We start from the raw sequence: 22,952 nt of genomic DNA, 5'->3' as shown, positions 1-22,952 counted from the left end.
TGGTTTTTAAAATGGATTAAATATGATCGTTCACAACGTCATCGACGGTCCTTTGTGGCTTTAACTTTGCTATTTGAAGAAAGCAAATGTAACTGAGCATGAAATGAGCCTGTTGTTATTAGCCACCATCTTCTATTTGGGTGGCTACACTCATCACGACTTCCATCTACTTCATACGCGTCTCTGAGACGTAGGTTACAGCGTAGACTGCTCCATTTTTCTCGCAAATTTCAGTAATAATCAACCTGTAAAATGAAGAAAATCATCTCTCGGTAACAAAGGTAGTACGCAGTAGCTTATAGTACAGTCCCACCACAGCAGTTTGTGTAGTTTTCCTTTGTTTTTGATGTCGTTTGGTGACATCATGTTAAACGGCAAACCCACCTGACGGACTTGAAAATATTGCCTGCACAAGAGGCGTCGTCAGAAGCGGTAACTGCTCAAATGAGCTACTTGATAAGACAAAACCAACACTGGAAAGCAGGGACAACACGTTGCCTTGTGGTTGAACGCTGATGGAGAAAAATTCTATCCCTGAGTTTTGTGCTGCAACTGCCGCTGCTAGAAATGGTCTGCAACAAGGAGTCACATTGAATTGGTATTCGTGGAAACGAATTAGGATAATTTCTGCGCTGTTAGTCGTTTCATAATTGAAGCTGGTACTTCGTACAATTCGCCCGTAAGGCAAGCTTCGTATACTTTGATGGAAACGCAGATCACGATAATACGTTTTTAAATTGGTAGTCACAATTTTATCCAATAAACAATAATAAGTTTGGCGATATTTTTGTCCGTTTCTGGTTAACCTTTAGCTTTACAGTTACACTACTGTAAAGTACCAAACATCAAACCTAAATTTATCTATGAACATAAGTTTAACTTCAATTAAACAACCAATAAGTACAATTAAATTTTTACATATTCTTTTCGCAAACTCAACAACTTCTTTTACAACAAATGACCTATTTGCGATGGAAAAAATCATTTTCTTTTGAGTTGTGACCAGACTTAGGTCTATTGCACTGGTAGATATGACTTTCCTGTACATGCATTTTGACAAAACACTTACGCTACGTTAAGGATATCGCCCTGGTGTACAAGGATGGCTATTCTTCTTGCCAATGGGTATCGGTTGGCGGGAACGGTAAAATCTTGTGTAGTTGCCTTGACAACTGCAGCCGTTACGTCACCTCCTCCGCCAGTGTACTAGCAGAAAAATCTTGCGTGTTTTAAACTGTGTAAGTTTAGTTAAAAGATAAAATAAGTTTAACTTCAGTGATTTTTATCAAAATGCGCCGTAGTAACTACCTGAACGGATCGAATTGCGTTGTCCACTTGGTCATTGGTTGAATGCTGACCAAGTAAGAATTGCGACCGTGGAACTGTAGCGTAACGTATCTAAAAACGTCGACAGTTTTTACCCTAATTCCGAACTAATCCACTAATTGGTTATCCACGTGATAGAAATGCACGTACCATACCAACTTGGGCCACTCCATTTGAAACGGGAATACTTCTTGACAGGGTGGCCAGCCATTCTATAGCGAGATTAAACTGAGTAGGGCCGACTGAGTTTGACGAGTCCACGAGCAACATGATATCAAACAACATTACGGCTGAAAATTATGAAAAGACGATCTTTGAATATTTGTTTAACTTTTTCTAATCATAGTTTCCTAATCTCAAGTTTTCGAAAACGCAGTTTAAAACTACTGTACTGAAAAGTTATTTGGGTTAGATTATGACGTCATAAATTGGTTGTTTTCCCGCGTTTTGCCTGTGAATTAAAAGTTCAGTTCTTTGCTCACTATTTTGGTCTACTCTAGAGTCTAGAATGTTAGAGAAGTGTGCTGGTTTTGTGTCAGTGTGATGCTTTTGAAGTCGCGAGAAAACACTGTTTCGCAAAGTTTATCTTGTCAAGTGTTGCGAAATGTTTAATTAAAAAGCTTTCGAGTTGCAAAGCAGTTTTAGGGTGTATCGTGAAATGAACCCAACATCGTCGAGTGAAACATTATGTAAATTGTCTTCAATTTTATCGTTATTCGTCTTTGAGAAAGGCTCGAAAAGCTTATGTGGAGTGGGTTGCAGCTATGTATATGGACGTAGTAGGGTAAGATTAACGTGTTATAACTAATTGCATATAATTTGTGCTTGAATTTTTATTCGCTGTAATGATATGAATTTAACTTAGTTGTTGGTAGGGTTTCTTATGACATAGCCTATTGTAATAATCTAGAATTTTAACCAGTCTGCGTAAATTTTGTTTTGAGGCTTAATTTGATTATATTAAGCAGCAAATTGCCGAAACTTTAAAGTACTTCAATCACTTACGACATGGACTTAAAACACACGGTTCCTTTCTGCTTAAGCACTCTGATGGTAGACTGGGGGCATTGCTAATGCAAGTTCTTGATAAAGTCCGCGTCGCTCCGTCACCGCAAGTCGCAGAACAAGTGCCAGGGATAAAATTAGTGAAGCCCGGACATAGGTGTTCGTTACATTGCGCGTCCTAAAAATATAACGTTAGAGTTGGCTGTATGGAACCGTTTTTAACTGTAGCCTATGGGCCTATACTCATTTGTGTTGTCGGTATAAAATTGAAATTTGAGGTCTGCTTACTCGCTCTGTGTTAGCATTTCCTCCTTGGCAGTAAGTGCTGTCAACTATTTGGTTGTTTGAATTCAGGCAATATCTTCGCTCGCGGACTGTTCCGACTAGACAGGCCGGCTCTGGACTTACGCATGTACCTTGCGGCATCCAGTTGCTCCAATTAGCTCCTGGACAGGTCACCGTGCAGTCCTGTTGCTGACTGGAATCTCCCTGGCAACTGTATTATATAAATATCGAGTCACAGTGAATACTTATTATTACACTATAGTTATTTCCGATCGACATAGTTTAAAGTCATAACCGGTCAACACCTGTGTGTTTAGGTATTACGGTAATAGCGAAAATGCCTTTATGGACTTTTTTACTGTTTATAACGATAAGCATTTTAATTATTTATTAATTAGCCTATTTCCTAAGCATTTACAAAATTGCACGAAAGATATTGCAACTGCATGTTCTTTTTTAAAAGAATATTTATGATTTTAATAATTTGTTAGTGCTCTGACAACACATACGCTGCATTGAAATAAATGTTTGGTTACTAACCTTCCGTATTTCATGTTATTACACATTCTTGTTCTTGTTTGAACTCCGCTTGTACATGTCATTCCGATGCATGATCCCCAGCTACTCCAGTTTGACCATTCGGGCTGTTTCGCTGCAATTGCAAATTAAAATCGTTTCGAAAAGAAACTTATTGCTACCGTAATAGTGTTCCGTGTATATTCTGAACCGTGTAATAGCAGTAACACCGTATACATCCAAAATTTCTAAAACTTGGTCGAGCAGCTGCAAGACTCAATTAGGAAATGACATATACTTACGGCAAGAGTTTACGGTGCATTGTTCAACAGTTTGCGTACACGTTACTGGCAAATTGAGCACCAAACTTGTACATGTTCGTACTCCGGTTCGAAATCCGGCGTCTCCGCAGCTTGGCGAACAGGGACCGAATTGATATTCGGTAAAGGATGGACAGAGATGCTCCCTGCATTGCGCTTCCTATGGAAAAAATGAATAAGGGTTAGTGAACAGTGAAAGTTAATAAATGCTGGCTTAAACTTATAAGTCAAGAATTGCTGTCAGAAATCTGTCGTCAGAAATGCTAGTCATGTCGAAATACTTACCACCAAATACTAATACTACCAAAAACGCAATTATGCTAGCTTATGAATTAATATTGACAAGGCGATAATCAATATCTTAATTTATTTCAAGTTTTCCAACCTGTTCTGTGTTCCCTTGTCCTCCGGGACAGTTGCTGCTGTCAATCCTTTGGTTGTTCGGACCGAGACAAAATCTTCTTTCGCGCATTTTACCTGCTAGGCACAGCGGATCCGGACTTACGCACGGCCCTGCAGGTACCCAAGCGCTCCAAAATGCACCTGGACATGGCACCATGCACTGCTGCTGCTGTGTGCTGGGTCCACGGCATCGGCTTAGAATTGTCATTGTATTAACTTACCAAATGTTTGTTTGATAAATTTTGCTACACTTTTCGCGTAGGAATAATATAATTTTAGTTTTTCATTATACTTACTGCATTAGGCCTAGGAAGTAGCTTACTTTTTAATGTAGTTGCTACATATTCTTGTCCTAGTTTGAACTCCGGTCCCGCAAGGTACTCCTGCGCATGCGCCCCAAGTAGACCATTGTGACCACTTGGCATTTTTATCTGCGTGAAAATATCGAAAAATAAGTATTTTATATATATTTATTACATCATCATTTCGCACTATTCCACGACACTAAATTTGGATAACATGAAATTCCGGTAACTCTAGTAAACCGAATAAGATTATTCTGCCCACGTTTTCTTGCTTGTTTGTTGTAGAAATTAGAACAAATTCGCGGAAAGCAAAATAATTTATTATTGTCTTATTTCGAGAATATCACCCTTTAACATTATTAAAGGATAAGTTTCAAACAGCTGTTTCTATATTGGTTCATTAAGAAGTCGGGTCAATTTTAACTCCATGTTATGTTACACCAACACGTCCTTCACGAACAACCTTATAAGTAAAAGAGCGTGGGCACCCATTATGTTGTATGATGTAATCACATTTTGTTAATCGTGACACCGAGATGCCTCATTTAACTCATAACCTACTTTTTAATTGTAATTTATTACAAGGGGTATAAGTTTTTAATAACAACGTGGGAATTGCTTGAATGGCTGGGAAATCGCTACATGCATGTAGTCCGTCTGCTAACTTTGTTAAAGAAAGCAAAGCTTGGACTAACACCGTGGCTTGATTCACGATAATACGTTTCTAAATTTTAACAAACTCGAAGAAATTGTTGATGTACTGTATTGTGGCAACAAAACTGGTATATAGAATATGGACTATAGAGACAATGTGAATACCCGGAAAGTTTAACCAATGCCAACGCACGCTGAAGCATCTGTGCTGTATTGGTCTAGAATAATTGTCGTCCCAGCAGCATCGAAATCTTCTGCATTGCTCCCTGAATTACCAACAAAAACGTGTATCAAGAATTATAAGTCATTTTGTACTAGAGGTCGGTTTAAGTTATCAAACGGGAGTTTTTTCTTTGCATTTACGCGTCGTGCGGTTGTGTTTTATAAATACTTTTTAATTGCTTTTGGGCCTCAAAATAAAATTTAGGCCAACATTCACCATGTCTCTTACTCTGTAGTGCGTCGACCACCACAAGGTGTAGTACTGCCGCACACCCTTAGAAACCTGAACGGCCCCAGACGTTCGTATGTTTGTGATCTCGATGCAGACGCGATTGGGTTGCCTGCTGATGGCGTTGTGGACAGGGGAATACCACGAATCGGTTTCGGAGCTTAAGAGTAGAAATATATATACATTAAAAATCTAAGCGTTTTACAGCAAAAATCCTACTGTATACCTTATCAGTCCATGTAATCTATATACACTGCTTGCACCAGGTTGAAGACATACCCAATTTATTCTAGCTTTCAATTTAAAATGAAATTAATACGTGTGCTCACCATTGCTTTCATAGCATACAGGAACATTAAAAAAACGAGTATCCGCTCGGTAGCAACAACCCTGTTCCGCACAAAGATCCGCTTTTAAATTTCTTCCCCTTTCACACGGTTTCCGCTTGTACCAAACTATGTCGCAATGCTTGGTTCGTGCTGGTTAATGACCGTCAATAATAATCGTTAAGCTTCGGGTTTAATGATTATTTTTACGTAAATGTATTGAATCAATCAATCTACTTACTTGGGTTGAATTGTCCTCTTCCATAACTAATTATTAAAAGGAACATCAGGCTTCTCGCCAAAAGAAGCGTTATCGTAGTCATATTTGGCCTTAAAGCTTGTCACTGGTACATACAAATCGCGTTTTGATAACCAGAAATGATTAGGGTACGTTATACTAAAACTATATTTACGTCAAAGCGTGTATAAATTTGCATATAGCGACAAAGGGCAGTTTCCTAAAGCGATTTGGTCAGTTTTACTATAGCGGCAATCAGCCTGCCGTTGAAGGAAAACTCACAAGTTGGCTGTATGGAAATAAACGCTTCTATAACTGTGCTATTTACTTGCTATTGCCTGATTAAGTCTAAGTAACGGCCCATCTGACCATGATTAATGTTTAATTAACCCGTGCGCATTTTATGGAAATCTCGAACTAACTCGGTTAAAAACTCAAAGTACGGTGCTATGTTGTTATAAGAAGCCCGAATAGCCTAATCAAACTCTGTCTGTGTTACAGCTTCTTAAACATTTTTCAACCAGGCGCCATTTACACGCGTTTACCTGTTAGACATGATATGACCCCGCTGTGCCATCAAAAAAATCAACCAAAAATTCATACCCCTTCAATAGATTATATACGTAGCCCTGTTTCCAACTGCTAATATCTCTTTCTGTCGGTATAATCAGTGACCAAGTGCGCATATAATGTTACGTCGAGTGCATTTTGTTCTTTCCTACCTATCATAAGCTATTATTATGTCCTGTAAATTTTGAAGTACACGTTGAGTAATTAATCATCGTTTCTTTATCACTCCTTCAATAGCCGCTTAATGACAACTTATAGCATACGTGCTGCTGTTATGACAATTCATTAGTCTATATCAACAAGTTAACACGTAATGACTGGTGATAATGGTCAGTTATGTTTCATTCTATATTGGCCATTACCCAACTCTTCGGAAATGGGTCTTTAATTTACCCTTTCTAGATTGAAATTACGTCATTTCTATACACGCTAGGGCTAGGTCATGTTGAGGTAGCGAATAGACGCTTTTAAGACAGATTTTATATTACGTCTCTCACCCTAAAGTGCAATTTGAGATTCATAAGGTGAAGTATTACAAATGAGTCGAAGAACTCCACACTTCGCTTTATGTATTGTAAATTAATTATTAAACTGCACACTGAACTGAATATTAGTAGTGTACCCATATGGGTAAAGAGATATGCGGTATTAATTCATCTCTAACTCATTGATTGCTATTTCATAAATCGTTATCTACTCCCTTCTATCCCGAGCTATTAAATTTGTGCGATTAACCGCTAAATCTATGCGCTACTTATGTTGTTCTAATACGGTTTTACTATTTGCACTTTTTTTCCTATAGCAAAATTCCTTTTTGGGAAAGATAAACGTTAAAGATTATTTCAAAATTAGCACATAAAACAATGGTATCTAAACAATTCATCATGGATCATCTGTATAAAGTAGCTAACCGGGCAAAAATAACTTGTATTTCTGCAAAGTCATTTCGCTTTTTACTTTTTGGGATCTTGCGGACTTGTATTATACAGTAAATACAAAAAGTGTGGGATTTTGGGCTTCCAAAAGCGTTGTAGTCTGCACGATTAAACAGTTGTTAACACAATTTGATTAACTGATGTTATTTTTAAAACATTGTTTTCGGGGAATTTTATGTTCACTATTAAATTCAGCCAAGTCGTGCTTTCTCGAAACTATTTTTGGATGCAGATTTACTTTGCCGCTATGATATTCCAGCACATATGGGCGTTTAGTTAACGATATGGTTCCCAGAGACATTACCATAGACTTGCATTCGTGAGTTTAGTATCGTTGTTCAGTGGGATTAGCTTAAATCGCTTACTGGACTCGTTCTATTTTAGTATAAGATTTGTTTTATACAGAACGCTGCATTCTGCTTCATCAATTGCAGAGGTTGTGTTTATATTTGGAAAAAAAAAAACATTTGTTATATGAGAATGTTAAATAGCTGCTCATGTCAAAATCTGGAATTGGGGAAAGAGGCCTTTTTCACTTTTGCATTATTTAAAGCCGATAAAATTTCACACGAAAATTTTTTACACGACCAGGATTTTGGAAAAGGAAGTTCTTTCTACGTAAATCGTGATCGCGCAATGATTTGGTGAAAGCATTTGTATAAAATAACTGTTTTGAAAAGAATTCTTTTAATAACAATTGTACTTTGTTTTATCATCCAAGCATATCACGCAGGAGATTGTAACAACATAACTGTTTACTAAAAATTACCATTTATTTTTATACAAGCAGCCGAAAAAACGAAAAACAAATTTTCAAGCTTACAGTTGACAAGTGGAAACTTCAGCGGTTTTGAAATATAGATTACGACGTTGTTCAATGCGACTGGTTCCAATTTTTTATCTCATGTGCATTCAACCGCAAAGGCATGCCGTTGTAGTCGGTTTTCTGTCCCAGTAAAGGTTCACTAATATCTACATTTCCAGTATCACATTCTTTATTTGCTTAAATTATCCTAACACGTGCAGCATTGTAGTTCTTTCGGTGCGTGCAGAGGTGACATGACTTGTACGACCTACATGTATTTATTCAAAATCTTGGGCAACTTATCAAGTCAGCAATCTTCTTTCTTTCTCTACTTTGCGTGATTATTTGTAAAATATTACATAAGAAAACATTCTTTTATGTATGTTCGTTGATCTCAGTTTTAACTACGTTCTAATTTTCTTCAAGTACAGTATATACTGGCATTGTACGACACAGAACCGCTGTAATTAATTAGCCCCAGCTGGTGGGCTGTTTTTACTGTATAGTTCCATCACTATGTGGTGTTATGAACCTAACCGAAGCCGCTTTATGCAGAATTAATGGTTTGAGGAACTTGCAAAAATATTCTAGTCTGATGTTTGAGCAATGAGTGTGGCCTTTGGCAAAATACAGGCACTCGATATGACACGAAAGCGCTCGATTCTGTGTAAGGTTAAGTCGAAAATTTATCTCGTTCCGCGTTTCTTGGAACTGATCGATGACGCTGCCAAGCAGTTTACTGGCAAGTAACATATGGCTCGGCTCACGTCTGCCAGATAAGCCCTACATAACCATATTTGAAAATAACCGCGCACTCTGTTAAACACTGTATGTTCTGCGAATCCGGTACACGATTGCAAACAAAAAATATGAAACGGAAGTATGTAAAATAGTAACTTTATTACGTCAAATAATATATACTGTGTGTGAGAGTGAAGAGCAAAAAAAACGAAGAACAACAACGACAAAACAACACCGAATTGGTCTACAACTAAACACGCAATAGGGCACTGAACCACGTTGTAAGGTATATCCGCCTCTCAAAGCATTTTATTCAACTATCAGTCATTTTGAATTGTTCGTCTATAAACCGGTCGTGGCTTGAATTGTATTCTAAGAACACTGTCACTAATTTGTTATCAGTACTGTACTTAATTGCATTGGCTGAATTTCTAACCAAAACAACAATTCTAAAAAACAAAAACAATTATATGTACTTTTATGGTGAATGGAAATATTTCAAAAATAAAATAAACGACAACACGCTGTTAGCCAATTAAAGGAATATCACAAAATGCATGAAAATTCCCACCAGGAAATCGCATTTACGGTTAACAAAGGTAATATGTAAAAGGGAGGGTCAGATTGCAATATTCTTAAAAGTTAATTGTAGCAAAGCGCCGAATTGCTATCTGGCTTCAATGTTGGTGGATATTCCCGATCAAACGGCAAATAACACATAACTAAACGGCATAGCAAACACATATTTAAATAATAACATACTGGTTCAATAATAGAAACAAAACGCAAAAGATTTCGAAATAAAATGTTAAATTGGATACGGGTATTTACGGACATAATTTTGTAATAGTTCGGGCAGTGGTAAGTCTTGGACCAGTTCATGATTTGACCAAAGTCGCAAGTGTTTTGAGATAGCGAGTCTGCTTAAATGTTGAAGATTGTGAACTTTCTTGGGTTGGGGATGCGTCAGCAGGACAGGGATCTCCTTTCTTCCTCCACGCTCCATCCAGTAACACATGAATAAACCGTCGTCTTTTGCGCCGTTTCTCTTTGATTGTCCGCCATTAGGCTGACTCCTGTCACTTTCCGAACGACTCTCGTATGAGTTGGTTCGCGAAGAGGTGTCGGTGTGAGGACAGTTTACATCACTGGACACGTCCTCCTCCTGTTTGCATTTGCTCTTCCTCATCAGATACTTCGTATAGTGCAGGATCATGTGGATCACGCACTGTCGTCTCTCTCCTTTCGGACGCGGAAAGGACGCGGGTAGAGGTCTCCGGCGACGGTGGGATTCGTCCTCCCTTTCCGAATCGAAACGAAAAAGTCCGTTTGAGTAAACGATCCGTATACTAGTTGGTCCTCGTTTGGTCAACAGACTCAGACTGAAGAGATATCTGTAGAGAAGCAGGTCAAAGGTCAAATGAATAAAAGAGGAAATAAATCACAGTCGGTGTAACTAAAAGTGATGTTGCGTCGACATAAAAGCTTACACGTTGTAATAATTTTGCTAAGTTCCGCGGAATTTGACGGAACACGGCTTCATTAATTACATTGACGCGCAACTAACACTTCCTTCTGTTTTCTCCCTTATCAGGAAGGACGTATAAAAACAACGCGTCGCTTTCTCGCTAAAAATCATACGTTAAACTTTGCTCAAACTGACAACTACTTTGTAATACGCAAAGCTTGACATCGCGAAACGTTTTTGAAAATATCGCATAATAGTCAACGCGCACACAAACAACCGCCTGGATCGAAAGCAACGGGCTGACACCCACAGCTGGAACTACATGACGCCAGAGAAAGCTGAAAAGTAGGAAACACGCTTGAACGGCCTTATGCTCCAAAGCAACAACATACGCGAATTCAAATTAGTCGTTTGGACGTTTGCTGGCGTCGAATTCTATTTATAACATGATCTTTCATCCTGCGCTCACCCATTTTGTGTTGGCATTTCATTTGACGTTTGGCTGTTACTATGTTTTAGCTAATAGTTAATCATAGTGATCTTCAAATTGGTTTAGCTTTTACCTATTTGTTGACATGCCTATTAATAATTTAATTAATACAAATGAAACTGTATTCGGAACAATGGGATTTTCGCTGCACTAATTTTGGAAAATGCTGGGTGTGATATTGTGATATTTTTAAGTTGCATAACTTAAAGTGACGTAAAACAGATTCTTATTCACTGGCTGATGGCCTTGGGCGTTCATTGGTAACATCTTAGCACCACCACTCACATATTATACAACTGGGTTGTATAATATATTGACTCATATTAAGTAGCACTGGTTGTGAGAAAAAAGGTGCGTCTTATCTGTGCTTAGTAGGCAAACTTAAGCGGCATAACCTATGGCGCTTGGACAAAACAAAATATTTTTATAACGATCGTTGTGTCCTGTAAGTTCTTATTAGGACATGACATAAGGTTTGACATATGAGCTCTTTTCAGTTGACGAGGTAGCAAAATGATGTTTTTATAAAGCGGCCTTAGGCAGATTGTAATGAATAATTAAAATCAAGGAAACCGCTACCGAATGCGTGTTATAGAACGACTAATACGATGCAAACCCATTTGCACAAACTCAACGGAAGCACGTCGCATCTTTCTCTGAAACTGACGTCTTTTTTATGACTCAGATACGATCTCGTCACGCCAACCCTCATAATTTACCCAATACTTATTGCTGATTCAGATTGCATTGCAATATACGTTTGTAAAAACTATTTGCTGATGGGAATCTTATCATTTTGACGCAGCTGATGTTAGTAAGGATGGCCTCACTTCCCTTATAAAAGCTTTGTAATTACTACTAAACCTATTCGAGGTATCCTACTATTACAGCCCGAAGGTAAATCATTTATTTACTCGTAAAAATTATCAATGGTTTTCGGCTTACTGACTTTGAAACGATGTTTGTCATGTGTGGTTTGTTTATCATTCGATCGAACTTTTGTATAGATTCGTGGAAATTGAAACACATAAAAAATACCCGTGATTACGTGCGCGGGTCACTTAAATTTGACAAGTCTTTCCTATTTTACGTGAACAAGCGCATCTCATAGCAAACGCCTGTTTGTCTTTCGTTATCAACCTATCCCACTACACGTCGCACATGACGCCACAGATTACACAAGTGGCCACGTGATCACCGTACTAGACCACCTAATAGTTTTTCGTCGGAATTGTCAACGACCTATTGCCAACAATACCTAACGATGACGTACACTGTAACCACTGTATATTTTATTTGGAGTTTAAACATTTTGCTGCGGACTTAGATGGTTTCTTTGACAATCAGGAAGGCCACGTATTTGCTGGCAGTGGTGAAGTTTATTTTAAAGGTTGTTCACAACGTAACAAAAACAGTCGGTCGAAATTGACAATTCCGATTCCTGGATGACTCAGTCATTGTTTCTACGTCGCCTTCGGTTATCCGCAGTGTTCCCGTTGACTCATAACACATTCAAGCATCGGAAACACAATCCCCATTCAAAATACTTCAGGGGTAAATCATTTCGAAGTACACTTAGCATTTCAAACACTGCCCGAAAGACCAGCATTTACCGGCTGCGCTATAACTACCACCCGGCCATCTATTAGGCTAGTGTTACAAAAACAACTCAAAATACTGCCAACCATTAACTCTATTTCCACAAAATTCCACAACGATTTTCGAGTAGAAAGTTTTCCGAAAAAGAATGTCGTATACGCGGTGTGGTCAGTGATGCCAGCGCAGCGGATCTATTGCACCACACAGCATTTCTAAAGGCGTCAACTGTTCTAACGAAAACGTTGCAATCGTCATCGGATCGAAAGCTGTAAAACTCGTTACTTTACCAAAAAGACCCACAATGCAATGCCATTATGCGGCTTAGGAAATCAATAAACCAAGTTTTATGATTTAATCTGCACCGGCGGACTTTCGAAAAGCTTTAAAGTACACTAATCAAACAAAAAGGAAACCGCGAACGACATTTACATTAGGCGCACTAAACAATGTTTAGATAAGCGAACATACCTTCATATTTAAATTATATTTTACTTCAGACACTGCGCCCTGTGTTTACCTGTGTTAACATTTGCATTTTCGTAATGACACCTTCACCGTAGTCAGGCAGTGCTGGGATAATTTGACAGTTACAGTGGAAAATCGCCACAGAATTATCGGGAACTATTTTTACTTTCACGCAGCGCTGGAAGCACGTAACACGCAAATTCTTTCCCGAGCTCGCTTCCCTGTAAATGTATTTCTTTTGTATACGTTCGCATTTGAGACAACGGGAAAGCACACATTACAGCTTGCGGTACAATTGTGACGTACGCAGCGACATGTGCGATCTATATTAAGTCTGCGGCCTAATCAGGGTAGTTGCTACTCACTGTAATGATCCACTGTATATGCACTCCAATTTGGACAAGCAATGAAGCTTGGGCTGCGTTCAAGGTATAGAATTCGTATTGTTACAGGTTAAGACCGCAAAGTAAGTGAAATTGCCAACGATCACAACTTGCTTGCTATCTCAGAACAGAAGCAACCGACACAAACAATTAAACGATGTTAAATAAAATTGTTCTCGGTACACAACCTATCCACCAAACCCTGGTATTAGCTTATTATATAAGGCATAACACTACGCTGGTTAAAGGCGATTGATTATACCTCTGATATTTAACAAATTTCTGCCTGTTGCGCAGAAATTGGTTTCCAAGAAAGTTTTTTATGCCCGCGGCTTTTTAACAAAGCAGTGATCCCCGTATAGTTGAAAGGGTACATGTGCGTATTACATAGCTAATTATGCGTTACGATATCGTTACGTAGTGCAATGACAATGGCGTAATTATTATGCTCAAATGTGTGCTTCACACGTGGGTACATAGAGTACTTTTGGAAGGCGTTACTTTTTTGCTATTTCAACACAAGCTTACCGTGGATCACTGCTGTCGCGTAGTAGGAAAGTTCCTTGGGAGGTGCCGCTTAATTGTTTCTTTGCTTCGGCGCCACTCATTTCGCCCCAGTACCAGGGACATTCTTCAACAGTTTCGAAGACTCTGGCAAGGGTACAAAGCTCAGTCGCGTCGTTTTCGAAGCCCACGAGATTTGAATGGAATTGGCCGGGGTCGGCGTGTCTATTGCCCGAGGAAATATTACCAGAAGTCCGATAGTGCCACGATAATTCTTGATTAGACGATGAAACGACCACGCTTTTGCTCGATATCACTTTCTTGTTGTGGCAAAAGGCAATCAACTTGGCGTACGACTTTTGTGAAAGTTCAAAGTGACCGAGAGGTGACAGTTGTTGTCCATTGCCCTCGGCTTCTTCTTGGGCTATGGCGTAAATGTCCGAACACGGGTAACCGTTTGGATTGCACAGGAGTCTGTCCAGGACAGCCTCCTCAGTTTTTCTAAAACTTTGCTCACTGCGAGCGGCCATGCTACAGGTAGCGTTCGTGCGATTGGGTGCGCGTGGTCTCGCAGTTTCTTGATTCGTAAAGAAACCAACCGAAGGCGCCATATCGACAAGTCTTGGACGATGTGACTGGTCAAGGCTTTTACAAGAAAATTTAACAGGTTGCTGCGAAGCTGAAAGAACAAAAAAGAAACTCCGTTTAGTCTCGGACCCTTTAGAGTTTAGACCTCTTGAAAAAATGCTATTTTACTCCTGTATTAGACAACCATTTAACTGTTTAATAATCTGTTATAGAATGCTTTAGTAAAGCAAAGTGCTTGAAATTTCAGGATTATCGTTCCTGTCCTTAGACAAAACGATCTAATGTACATACTGAAACACCGCCTAATAATAGAAAAGGAACCAAGCTATATAAGGTCAAAGTATCAGCAGCAGTCTATCTAACTTTACACACCACGCAGCTATATAACACTAGTTGTATATATCATCATAACGGGTAAGTTCCGACTTCCATCTGTTCTTCCATGTTCAAATTACATCGCTTTATAAAACAATAAAAGTCAAAACCAACCCAATACTCTGAAATGGGTTAATGATTCACTACTTCGGTTCAATTCTACGTCCTGCCGTTATTCAGTCATCAAGATCTCTCTGTTCGTTCTACTTCTAATAATATGAGAGATAGTTCGACGAAAAAGAAAAAAGGTGGCTCGCGATCACCCGAACTCGTTCTCTCCAATTCTAAGAACTACGTGAGGGATTGAAAGGACGACGAAAAGCTGTTTCACGAAATTCAACTTCAAGCAGCAAAGACTCATAACAGGGCAGCGCGTACTCTTGAATTTGAAAGTTGGAGCAACATGATCTTAATCACACGTTCAGTACCCCGTACTCTTGTTTGTATAGTATCGAGGCCTATTAGTAAGTCGCGCAACTCTTTGCACTCTATGGTACACCTTATGCTTTTATCGTAATGTACACTTGATGATAGATGGTACGACGATTTTGGCTTGGTAGTCAGAATCGTAGCTAACATTAGAAACAGGTGAATCATTGCCGTTAATAAAATGTTTTAACATTCCAGCTACGGCAGAATCATTAATTGAAATCGGACGTTCGTAAAAACATACTTGATGCAAAACGGCAAAAGCGAAGCGTTTGAGTTCTTGGTTTGTTGATGGCTCGTTGTCAAGCAGTCACGTATGCACGACTTGGCTTGCTACGTTCACCTGCTTGCTTGCCAATATGCTGCGAGGAAAGTATTGCGCCTCGCAACCTGGACCATAAACACCATGAAATATTTTCTTTCAAAAGCTTGACTTTTCTGTTTTTGTTTATGCGTCTAGCAGTTTGTCATAATAACGTTGCGTACGTCGTAGCGTTCTTTGTTTACCTCACAGCATATTTCCTAGCAGCGGGCACATTTGCATGCAACACGGTGGGCTGGCGTATTCACGGTGTTCACGGGATATGCGATACCTTTGTCCCATTGCCTCAGAAGCATTTAAGATAAAATTATAACAGCGCTTGTAGAGGCGTTTTCCTTTTGAACGTCAGCAATGTGCTCACAGGTCAAATATTGCCTGTTTATACACCCCCTAAACCAATCAATCTTTATTTACCAATTAATAATTCCCCAGGTCCTGTGTAACGCCCTCCAATAAACTTAATTGCGATGCATATAACTTATCCAAACTATGGTGCTGGTGTTTGATTAAGATAACATCTTCCACGGTCTTTGTCATGAAATAAGTTCTTTGAAATGACGTTAGGTCAACTACGTCGCACATTATAACATCCACTCCTTTTATGTGAATTTATGCGCAGTTTCCTTTCCAGTTCGACTCCGAGTCTCGTTTAGTTTAATTGGGTGATTTTTGCGCGGCTGGCAGTCTGTTTTTTTCTTCAGGAGTGATTCCAGCGACAAAGTCCATCCTTATGTTAAGAGCATGCTGCTTTTGTCACGCCCACTTCCGTTTCTCGTCCCCTGTACTCTTTAGATATGCGCACATTCTGTTTTTAGATGTTGCTGAATTGTTTCTGCAATTATCGCCAGCACCCAACGAGCTTCCGTCTTCTCTCAGTTTCCGGTCATTCGAATTATTTCGGGATGACGTCATATTTCAATGACCAAATTCGGACAAACCGATTCAGTTTGATTGGATCGGTGCCAGATAGGAGTTACACGTTATTTGACATAGAAATGTCATGATGAGCGACACAGCTGTGATTCGAACATTTGTTTTTCACATTTCCCACGACCACTGAACGTTGTCATCGGCCGTCCACTCATATCCTGCGGTATTGCCTATGGTTTAACGCCGAAGAGACATTACTATCTCGGCTGGTATTTCGTGATTCTACTGGAGCAGGGACTTTTCTTTTCGTGATAAACCTTTATTACGTAAAAATCAAAAGAAGGCCGAATGGGAAAGGCAGCTTCCGATTTCACGCAAACGTATTGCTCAATAGCTTTTCTCGTTGCGTGTATATGCATCAGCTGCTTTGAAATGTAAACTTTGGACTCTGTCGCGATTCCGGCAGCGCGTGCCACAATGGGCACACTCTGGAAATTGTGTTTTTCATGTACACCTCAGTTTTAGTACAGCCAGACAATGGAGCGAATTTTAACATTAAGTTTGGTTTCGTCATTTACATAACATCAATAAATCACCCTTCTAAAATCGATATACCTGGGCCGAACGTATTAACAGTATCGCTTACTACCGCGTTGTTGACGTGTTTAATCATCGTCAAGTCAACAAAGAGCAGGCGAACTTATTCACAGTTTGGCAGTAAAAACCCCACCCACTAATATTTTCACCATTTCGCTTTCGTCATGCAGCCAATAAATACGACTGCCATTCATAAATTAATAGCTGTCACGCCGTACCAACCTAACCAATGGTTCCTCGTGATAACTCGATAAGCAATGACGTACAACGTAAACGTCTTGTTTGCTTCCGTCGTTTTGTTCAGTTAATTCTATTGCGCATATTCAGCATTTTCATAAATCGAAATAGCGGGTAATCGCTACAGCTCTTCTACGTCATACTGTTTGTCGATATATTGTTTCTCTGCTTGATCTTATTTTGAGGAAATCGGAATAAGCGCCGATGTTTATTACGTCAGCCTTTTACGGCGTAAACGCCGATTCAGCTGATATTGTATTGACACATCTCCTCGTTTTCACTTTCGCAACTACACCTTCCTCTTATCGTCAAAGCAGAGAAGTGTTCCGCTGTGCTTAGCAAGAGAACTTGCCACACCGAGAGAAAAGAAGAGGAATAAAGCCTATGGGGTTCGACAACTACTCAATGGCTGATGACGACAACTGTTCAACTTCCTGAAAGATCAGGTCATATGGACAATTACCTCCTCCCTAAGCCATTGGCCATTGTCCTGACTTGGATAACAAGTCCATCATGATGCAGACTAGTTCGCAGAGAGTAATTAAGATTGTCTGAGCAGTCCAGGGGAGTGTAACGAGAAGTTTTGAATTTTCGTCCGTTTTGCTAGTTATTCAGACAATGTGTTACAAAAGCAATAGACGTCAGGGAAGAATACATTTGACAGGTCCCTTAAGCTTAACAACCATTTTAACCGCGATCATTACGATTCTGAAAACAAGTATTAAAACATTTCAACCCAAAGTTCATCATCTAAAATTAAAATTAAAATTATGGCTAATCATACCAGTTTCGCGTTCATTCGTTCATTTTTTAAATTGCAATTAGTTTGTCTCAGTAGGTAATCATTGGATTACTTTACTCTTACGAAATGCCAGCGGCCCAAGTTATCTAATTTGGCACAACAAGAAATATAAACACAGTACAGTATGGTGCAAGAAAAAATCAACCGTTGAATAACTCACCTCTAAAATCATCGATTTGGTGGTCCTCTAGATGGCGCTTACAAGCCCTTACGGCGACACTTTCGCATTCAGTGGAGATATCATGATGTTGACAAGCGGTTGAGGTGTTGTGATCGTGATGATGTAAAAGCTGTGATGAATCAGCATCTTGCGCGCTTCCTTTTGCAAACTCTAGAATTCTCGGAAGTCTTTCCGACGCATCTTCATCAACAATAGTGAATAAAACGGATATGCGTCGACCCACTGACGTTCCGGAACACTTTGTGACGTGGATCGATGCCCCAGGTGCGCAAAAGTGGCATAATGTGGGCCTTGGGGCCGCTGCACCACCCTGTGTGGCGTGATGACAGCACTGGCATGCAGTTAAGTATGTCCAGCAGCCGCAAGTACGTCTGTGCGTGGCGCACCTGCCCAGCGCCGTACAGTGCAGTGAGGCGGCTGCGTCCAAACGTCTCGGGATTTGGGTATGTTCGTGAAAACGTTCTTGCCCGCAATTCTGGTACCTTGGCTGGGAGAAACTAGACAGCGCGGGTTGTCGCCCGCAAGTACAAGGGGCGTCGGTCTGTTGCTGGGCGCCACCGCTCCTTGCTGCGCATCCCTCCCAATTGCCGTTTTGAAAATGTTGGTCCCTTTGCCCGAATTCCTTTACTTGCTCAGACTCGATAATGCCAGTCTGTGAAGGCAATTGTTTGAGCGGAAGGCAATGTTCCATTTCAACAGAGTTATTTTGGCCTTGGAGAAATCTTTTCCCACGCGTTGAGCCGTACTCCACGGACGCTATTAGATCCTGTTGAAGAACTGTTCCACAAATAGACCTTGGGTTCTCGCATGCTGGTGCTTGTAGCGTGACGTCAATTGGCAGACTGTCCTGTTTCTTGCGTTTGGAAGAAAATATTTTCGACGAAGGTTTATCAAGAACCGCGTTTTCTTCTTCGCAAAGACCTCCCCATTGTTGATACCTTACTTGCGAATGATCTTGCATAAGTTGATCTCCTGGTTCGTTTAGCCTCGCCCCGGGGCAGGAGTTATTACGTAACAGTTGATCCGTGCAAGTGTCTTCCGCCGTTGCAAGTCGACCATTTCTCAAAGATTCGTTCATCATACGCACGGCCGGCTCGCGATATTGCTCCATGTCCGTTATTCGGTCGATTTTGACCACCCCTGCTTCAGCTTCTTTGTGCAAATTCGAATCCTTATCGTTATCGTTCATTGTTTGATCTTCCTCATCTCGTCCATGGTTTATTGGCTCCAACGTGATCTCTGTTACTTTCTCCTCCGCTAGCTCCGGTTCCGGGAGCTCGATTACGTCTCCGACCTTCTCCAAGTTCTTTTCGTTCTTTAAATCATCCTCAACCTCTTTGGTCTTTTCATCAGTCTTGTAGTAATAATTGGGGGCCGCCGTTGATCTTTCAGCCAGCAAAGCGGGAAGTCTTTTGTTCTAAAGACGAAACATAGACATCATAAGCGTATTGTGTTCGAATAACAATCACGACTCCAGTTTTAAAAAATTACGTCTTAGAATGACGAGATTGTTATCAGTCGCACCAGATTTTGATTTTCTCGCGATAGAACGAAACACCAACGGGTAATGCATTTGGTGAAGGCAAACTCAAACTACCCGGTTTTTTCACGAAGCTAGCGCAGCACACTAAAGTATTCAGACGACGCTTTGGTAATTTTACAGCCTATCAATGTAGTAGTAGTTTTATTTGCTTGACTTACGGCTCAAGCGCGCTGCACCCAAACATTTTTACTCACATAGTTACTCCAAAACATGCTGTTGAACACACCAAACAGATATTTCTTGCTGAAAATCACAGCTTAGCTGTGTTCACGCCGTTTCTGCAACTGACAACGTCCCTACGTAAGCATATTGAGCAATGCGAGTGGCTAAGAAAGGTCTCGTAGAACGGGAAATAAGTTGAATTTACTGTAAATTGAAGCGTTCAACTCCCGTCGTGCTTGTTTGCTTGTCGCTTTCAACCATCTGATGCCTGCGCTCGCATATATGTACACACGTGGCCGTGATATTTTGTGACACAGGTTGGAGTAGTGGAAATAGCTCGCAGTTTTTAACGCCGGATTTCATTTATAATAAATATGTCTAAATCCACACTGGACTTACTATAAACGAAACCCGATTACAATTAACTACAAATTGCTATAAGACCGTTATTGGAAATCTACTTGTGATAAAATAAAAGCTTTATTAGAAATCGGTAGTTATATGAAAGATGTCAAAGATGTCAATGAATTTTTACGGCTATTAATAACCATCGTGTAAGCGCCTGATGGTGAACACTCGTTTTGCATTTACCCTACATGCGTTTTGCACAGAGTTTAGTCCGTTTGAAGTTTGCAACTACGGTATCAAAATCATGAGTTTTCATGTCATATACAACACCATTAGCAAATAACGCGTTTGGCTGGCAGCAGTGACATATTAATAGTTGTATATAGTATATTAATAGTAATATAGTATATTAATAGTATATTTATAGTAGCCAATTTACAGAGTTAATCGATGTTTATCTCTTGTTGAAGTTTCTTTGTATCTATAAAAACTGGGTAACTTTAAAATGTTTTAGAGTTTATTTTAGTGTTACCTTATTTTCAGCCCCATCTGAGCTCGGCTGCCTTCCGCGTCCCAAGAGTCGACGTATCTTTTTCTTCATTTTCACTTGACAAGATTTTTCATTTTCTCAATCTTTGCTTAACACACAATGTCGCTTTAACAACGAGCTAAACAGTACAAAAATATGCACCTGTGATAAATGAAATCCATCCCCTGCACCAGGTATTGTAACGTGTTGTCAAAAAACACGCAAATCGGCGCAGCACTGTCTCACTTTCGCGTTATAAAATAACCGTGCGTGTTTTAGCACGCAAAGTTTTGCAATGTTTTAGGAATTAAAACTACGAAAAAAGCACTTCTTAATCTTTTAGCGGCACGTAGTCAGCAAGAACGAACGAACAAGAACGAATTTCCTCAAAACATTTTAACGCTCCTTAAAATACTTGCTCCAGAAAGCCAAAGTTTTTCCACTCCAACGAGCGTGCTGGAATTTCTCGGCACCAAAAACTCGGTGACGTCCACAATCGACATTATGACGGAATATTTACGGGAAGAGAAAGTAGTAGCCCAAAAGATTAAAAGAAGAGAAAACGACTAGAAAATGTTAGGAATAAGCCCTCAAGCTACGATGCCAGTTACATAACACACGACCAAGGAATCTCGTGACATCATCAAACATGCTAAAACGCCGTTAATACGAAATGCTGTTTGGGTCCATTTTAAATAATGGGAAGAAAATATTAGATTTCAAAAGCTTATATTTCTAACCTTCTACGTGTACCGTGAACTTGTTTAGGCCGCCAGAGAAAATGACTGCGTGGAACGACCAATACGCTCTTGGAGCAACATAACACGGGCACGGGTTTAATTTGTCGGCTCGCGTAACTTAGAACGCCGTTATTGCGCGTAAACAGCTCCTAGTATCTCGAAACCCTCAATTTGAAACACTTAGTATTTGCGATTACTGAAGCCGGTTGCTGGGCTTGATCTTAAACTTCTATCGCGAAGCAAATTGCGTAGAAATGTGAGTAACGGACGGCCGCAAAGTACACATGCCAACTTCACAATCTCTCATTCTAACAGATCTTTTAAAATGGCTACGGCTTACACGTCGAGGTCGAGGTCGATGCTGTCGGCTCCGGTCACAAAATAGACTGTCCCTTTTTTGGTAGGAACGCCATCCATTTATAACCGCACTTACAGTTGGATACGGCGCCTGGTTCTATGAAAACGCGACACGGTCACGGCGGCGAATCTATTGTAACTTTCATTAGCTTTCCGTCTCACATGCCTAAAACATCATGACCTTTTGCAGTCTGCTTATTGCAATACGACATTTTTGTCTGTAGCACCCTGTCTTGTAATATTTCTTCGTGACGTACGTATTTTGTAAGCTGTGAGAATTTAAATTGACCATCTGGGTTTTAAATCAGGAGCGATGCATTTCACTCTTATTCGCGTAAAATGCGAGAGTTAAATGCTTCAAAACGCACGAACAAAGCTAAATTAACCTAAGACCTCACGAACAATTACTTACGTTTTGCGTTTGTTCAAACGGTTTCAAACCAACAGCGTCATTCCCTGGTGGTCAAGACCGACTTTAGGTAGGCAGCCATGAGCTACTTACTGGCCCAGCTTCTGACGTTATGTAACATGGCGCCCCGGGCTAAACTAGACCAGGTTTAATCCTGATTTTTAACAGAAGGTTAATGGAAGATCGCGCCGGCTTTTCAGTGCTTTTTATCATCAAGAAACAATTAGGCATTCTCTTTAGAGTCGGGTTATGTAACCTCAGATGTTTTGGTCTCATTTTATACAACTATCTTTTTGGGGTAAATATTTGTTTGACTGCTGCGAAACCCCTTACATAAGGCGCACGTCTTCGCAGAAAAATTTTTCACAGTCTGACCCAAAAATTAAGGAAAAACGTGCGTTGAGTTGATTGAGTACAATTTCGGAAGATGATAATTTTTCCTTATAAAGTATCTTTCAAACTTTTTCCAACGCTGAAAGGTCTTTTTCAATCGTGATTTTCACCAGCGTGATATTTTTTGCGGAATGTCAAAGTTATTTATTAAGTTTGCCATAAACATTGTTTTGAGCATTCGCGACCATACACGACGGTCTTATAGTATTTTCAGTGAGACGCTCAATGTTTTGTTTTCATAGATTTGAATTTTCAGGCGCGATAAATTTTCTGTTTCTTTTT

General features: G+C 39.9%; 2 protein-coding genes across 3 annotated transcripts; both read right to left on the bottom strand.

The window, feature by feature from the left end:
* Window positions 1-106: 106 nt before the first annotated feature.
* On the bottom strand, window positions 107-6,465 carry LOC143452025 (uncharacterized). Its single transcript, XM_076952841.1, has 15 exons — window positions 5,832-6,465; window positions 5,594-5,743; window positions 5,265-5,424; window positions 4,979-5,079; window positions 4,177-4,285; window positions 3,838-4,048; window positions 3,435-3,612; window positions 3,157-3,268; window positions 2,620-2,827; window positions 2,332-2,509; window positions 1,477-1,616; window positions 1,309-1,398; window positions 1,070-1,206; window positions 385-572; window positions 107-245 (listed from the first exon to the last, which is right to left on the bottom strand). Exons 1-15 carry the CDS (start codon window positions 5,911-5,913, stop codon window positions 241-243), a joined length of 2,049 nt encoding a protein of 682 aa, XP_076808956.1. The 5' UTR covers window positions 5,914-6,465; the 3' UTR covers window positions 107-240.
* Window positions 6,466-9,019: 2,554 nt separating this feature from the next.
* Window positions 9,020-22,430, bottom strand: LOC143451386 (uncharacterized). Of its 2 annotated transcripts, none has more exons than XM_076951884.1 (5): window positions 22,281-22,430; window positions 20,775-20,910; window positions 18,169-19,606; window positions 13,813-14,467; window positions 9,020-10,273 (listed from the first exon to the last, which is right to left on the bottom strand). In XM_076951884.1, the coding sequence occupies exons 2-5, from the start codon at window positions 20,841-20,843 to the stop codon at window positions 9,688-9,690; spliced, it is 2,748 nt and encodes a 915-aa protein (XP_076807999.1). In that variant the 5' UTR covers window positions 20,844-20,910; window positions 22,281-22,430; the 3' UTR covers window positions 9,020-9,687. The 2 variants fall into 2 exon arrangements, with proteins under 2 accessions (XP_076807999.1, XP_076808000.1); XM_076951885.1 differs by having other exon boundaries at window positions 20,775-20,880; window positions 22,281-22,299.
* Between the last annotated feature and the right edge of the window lie 522 nt (window positions 22,431-22,952).

The sequence above is a fragment of the Clavelina lepadiformis genome, chromosome 4 (genome assembly GCF_947623445.1).
Source record: "Clavelina lepadiformis chromosome 4, kaClaLepa1.1, whole genome shotgun sequence".
NCBI classification, from domain to species: domain Eukaryota; kingdom Metazoa; phylum Chordata; class Ascidiacea; order Aplousobranchia; family Clavelinidae; genus Clavelina; species Clavelina lepadiformis.
This window is presented reverse-complemented; position numbering and strand designations above follow the sequence as displayed.

Coding starts and splice junctions, on each gene's coding strand:
- LOC143452025 (XM_076952841.1), bottom strand. CDS start 5,913: ATGACTACGATAACGCTTCTTTTGGCGAGAAGCCTGATGTTCCTTTTA. Junction 5,744..5,831: donor AAGAGGACAATTCAACCCAA/GTAAGTAGATTG, acceptor GTCATTAACCAG/CACGAACCAAGCATTGCGAC. Junction 3,613..3,837: donor GACAAGGGAACACAGAACAG/GTTGGAAAACTT, acceptor TTTTTTCCATAG/GAAGCGCAATGCAGGGAGCA.
- LOC143451386 (XM_076951884.1), bottom strand. CDS start 20,843: ATGAAGAAAAAGATACGTCGACTCTTGGGACGCGGAAGGCAGCCGAGC. Junction 14,468..18,168: donor CCAAATCGATGATTTTAGAG/GTGAGTTATTCA, acceptor TTGTTCTTTCAG/CTTCGCAGCAACCTGTTAAA. Junction 10,274..13,812: donor CGCGACAGCAGTGATCCACG/GTAAGCTTGTGT, acceptor GCTTCTCTACAG/ATATCTCTTCAGTCTGAGTC.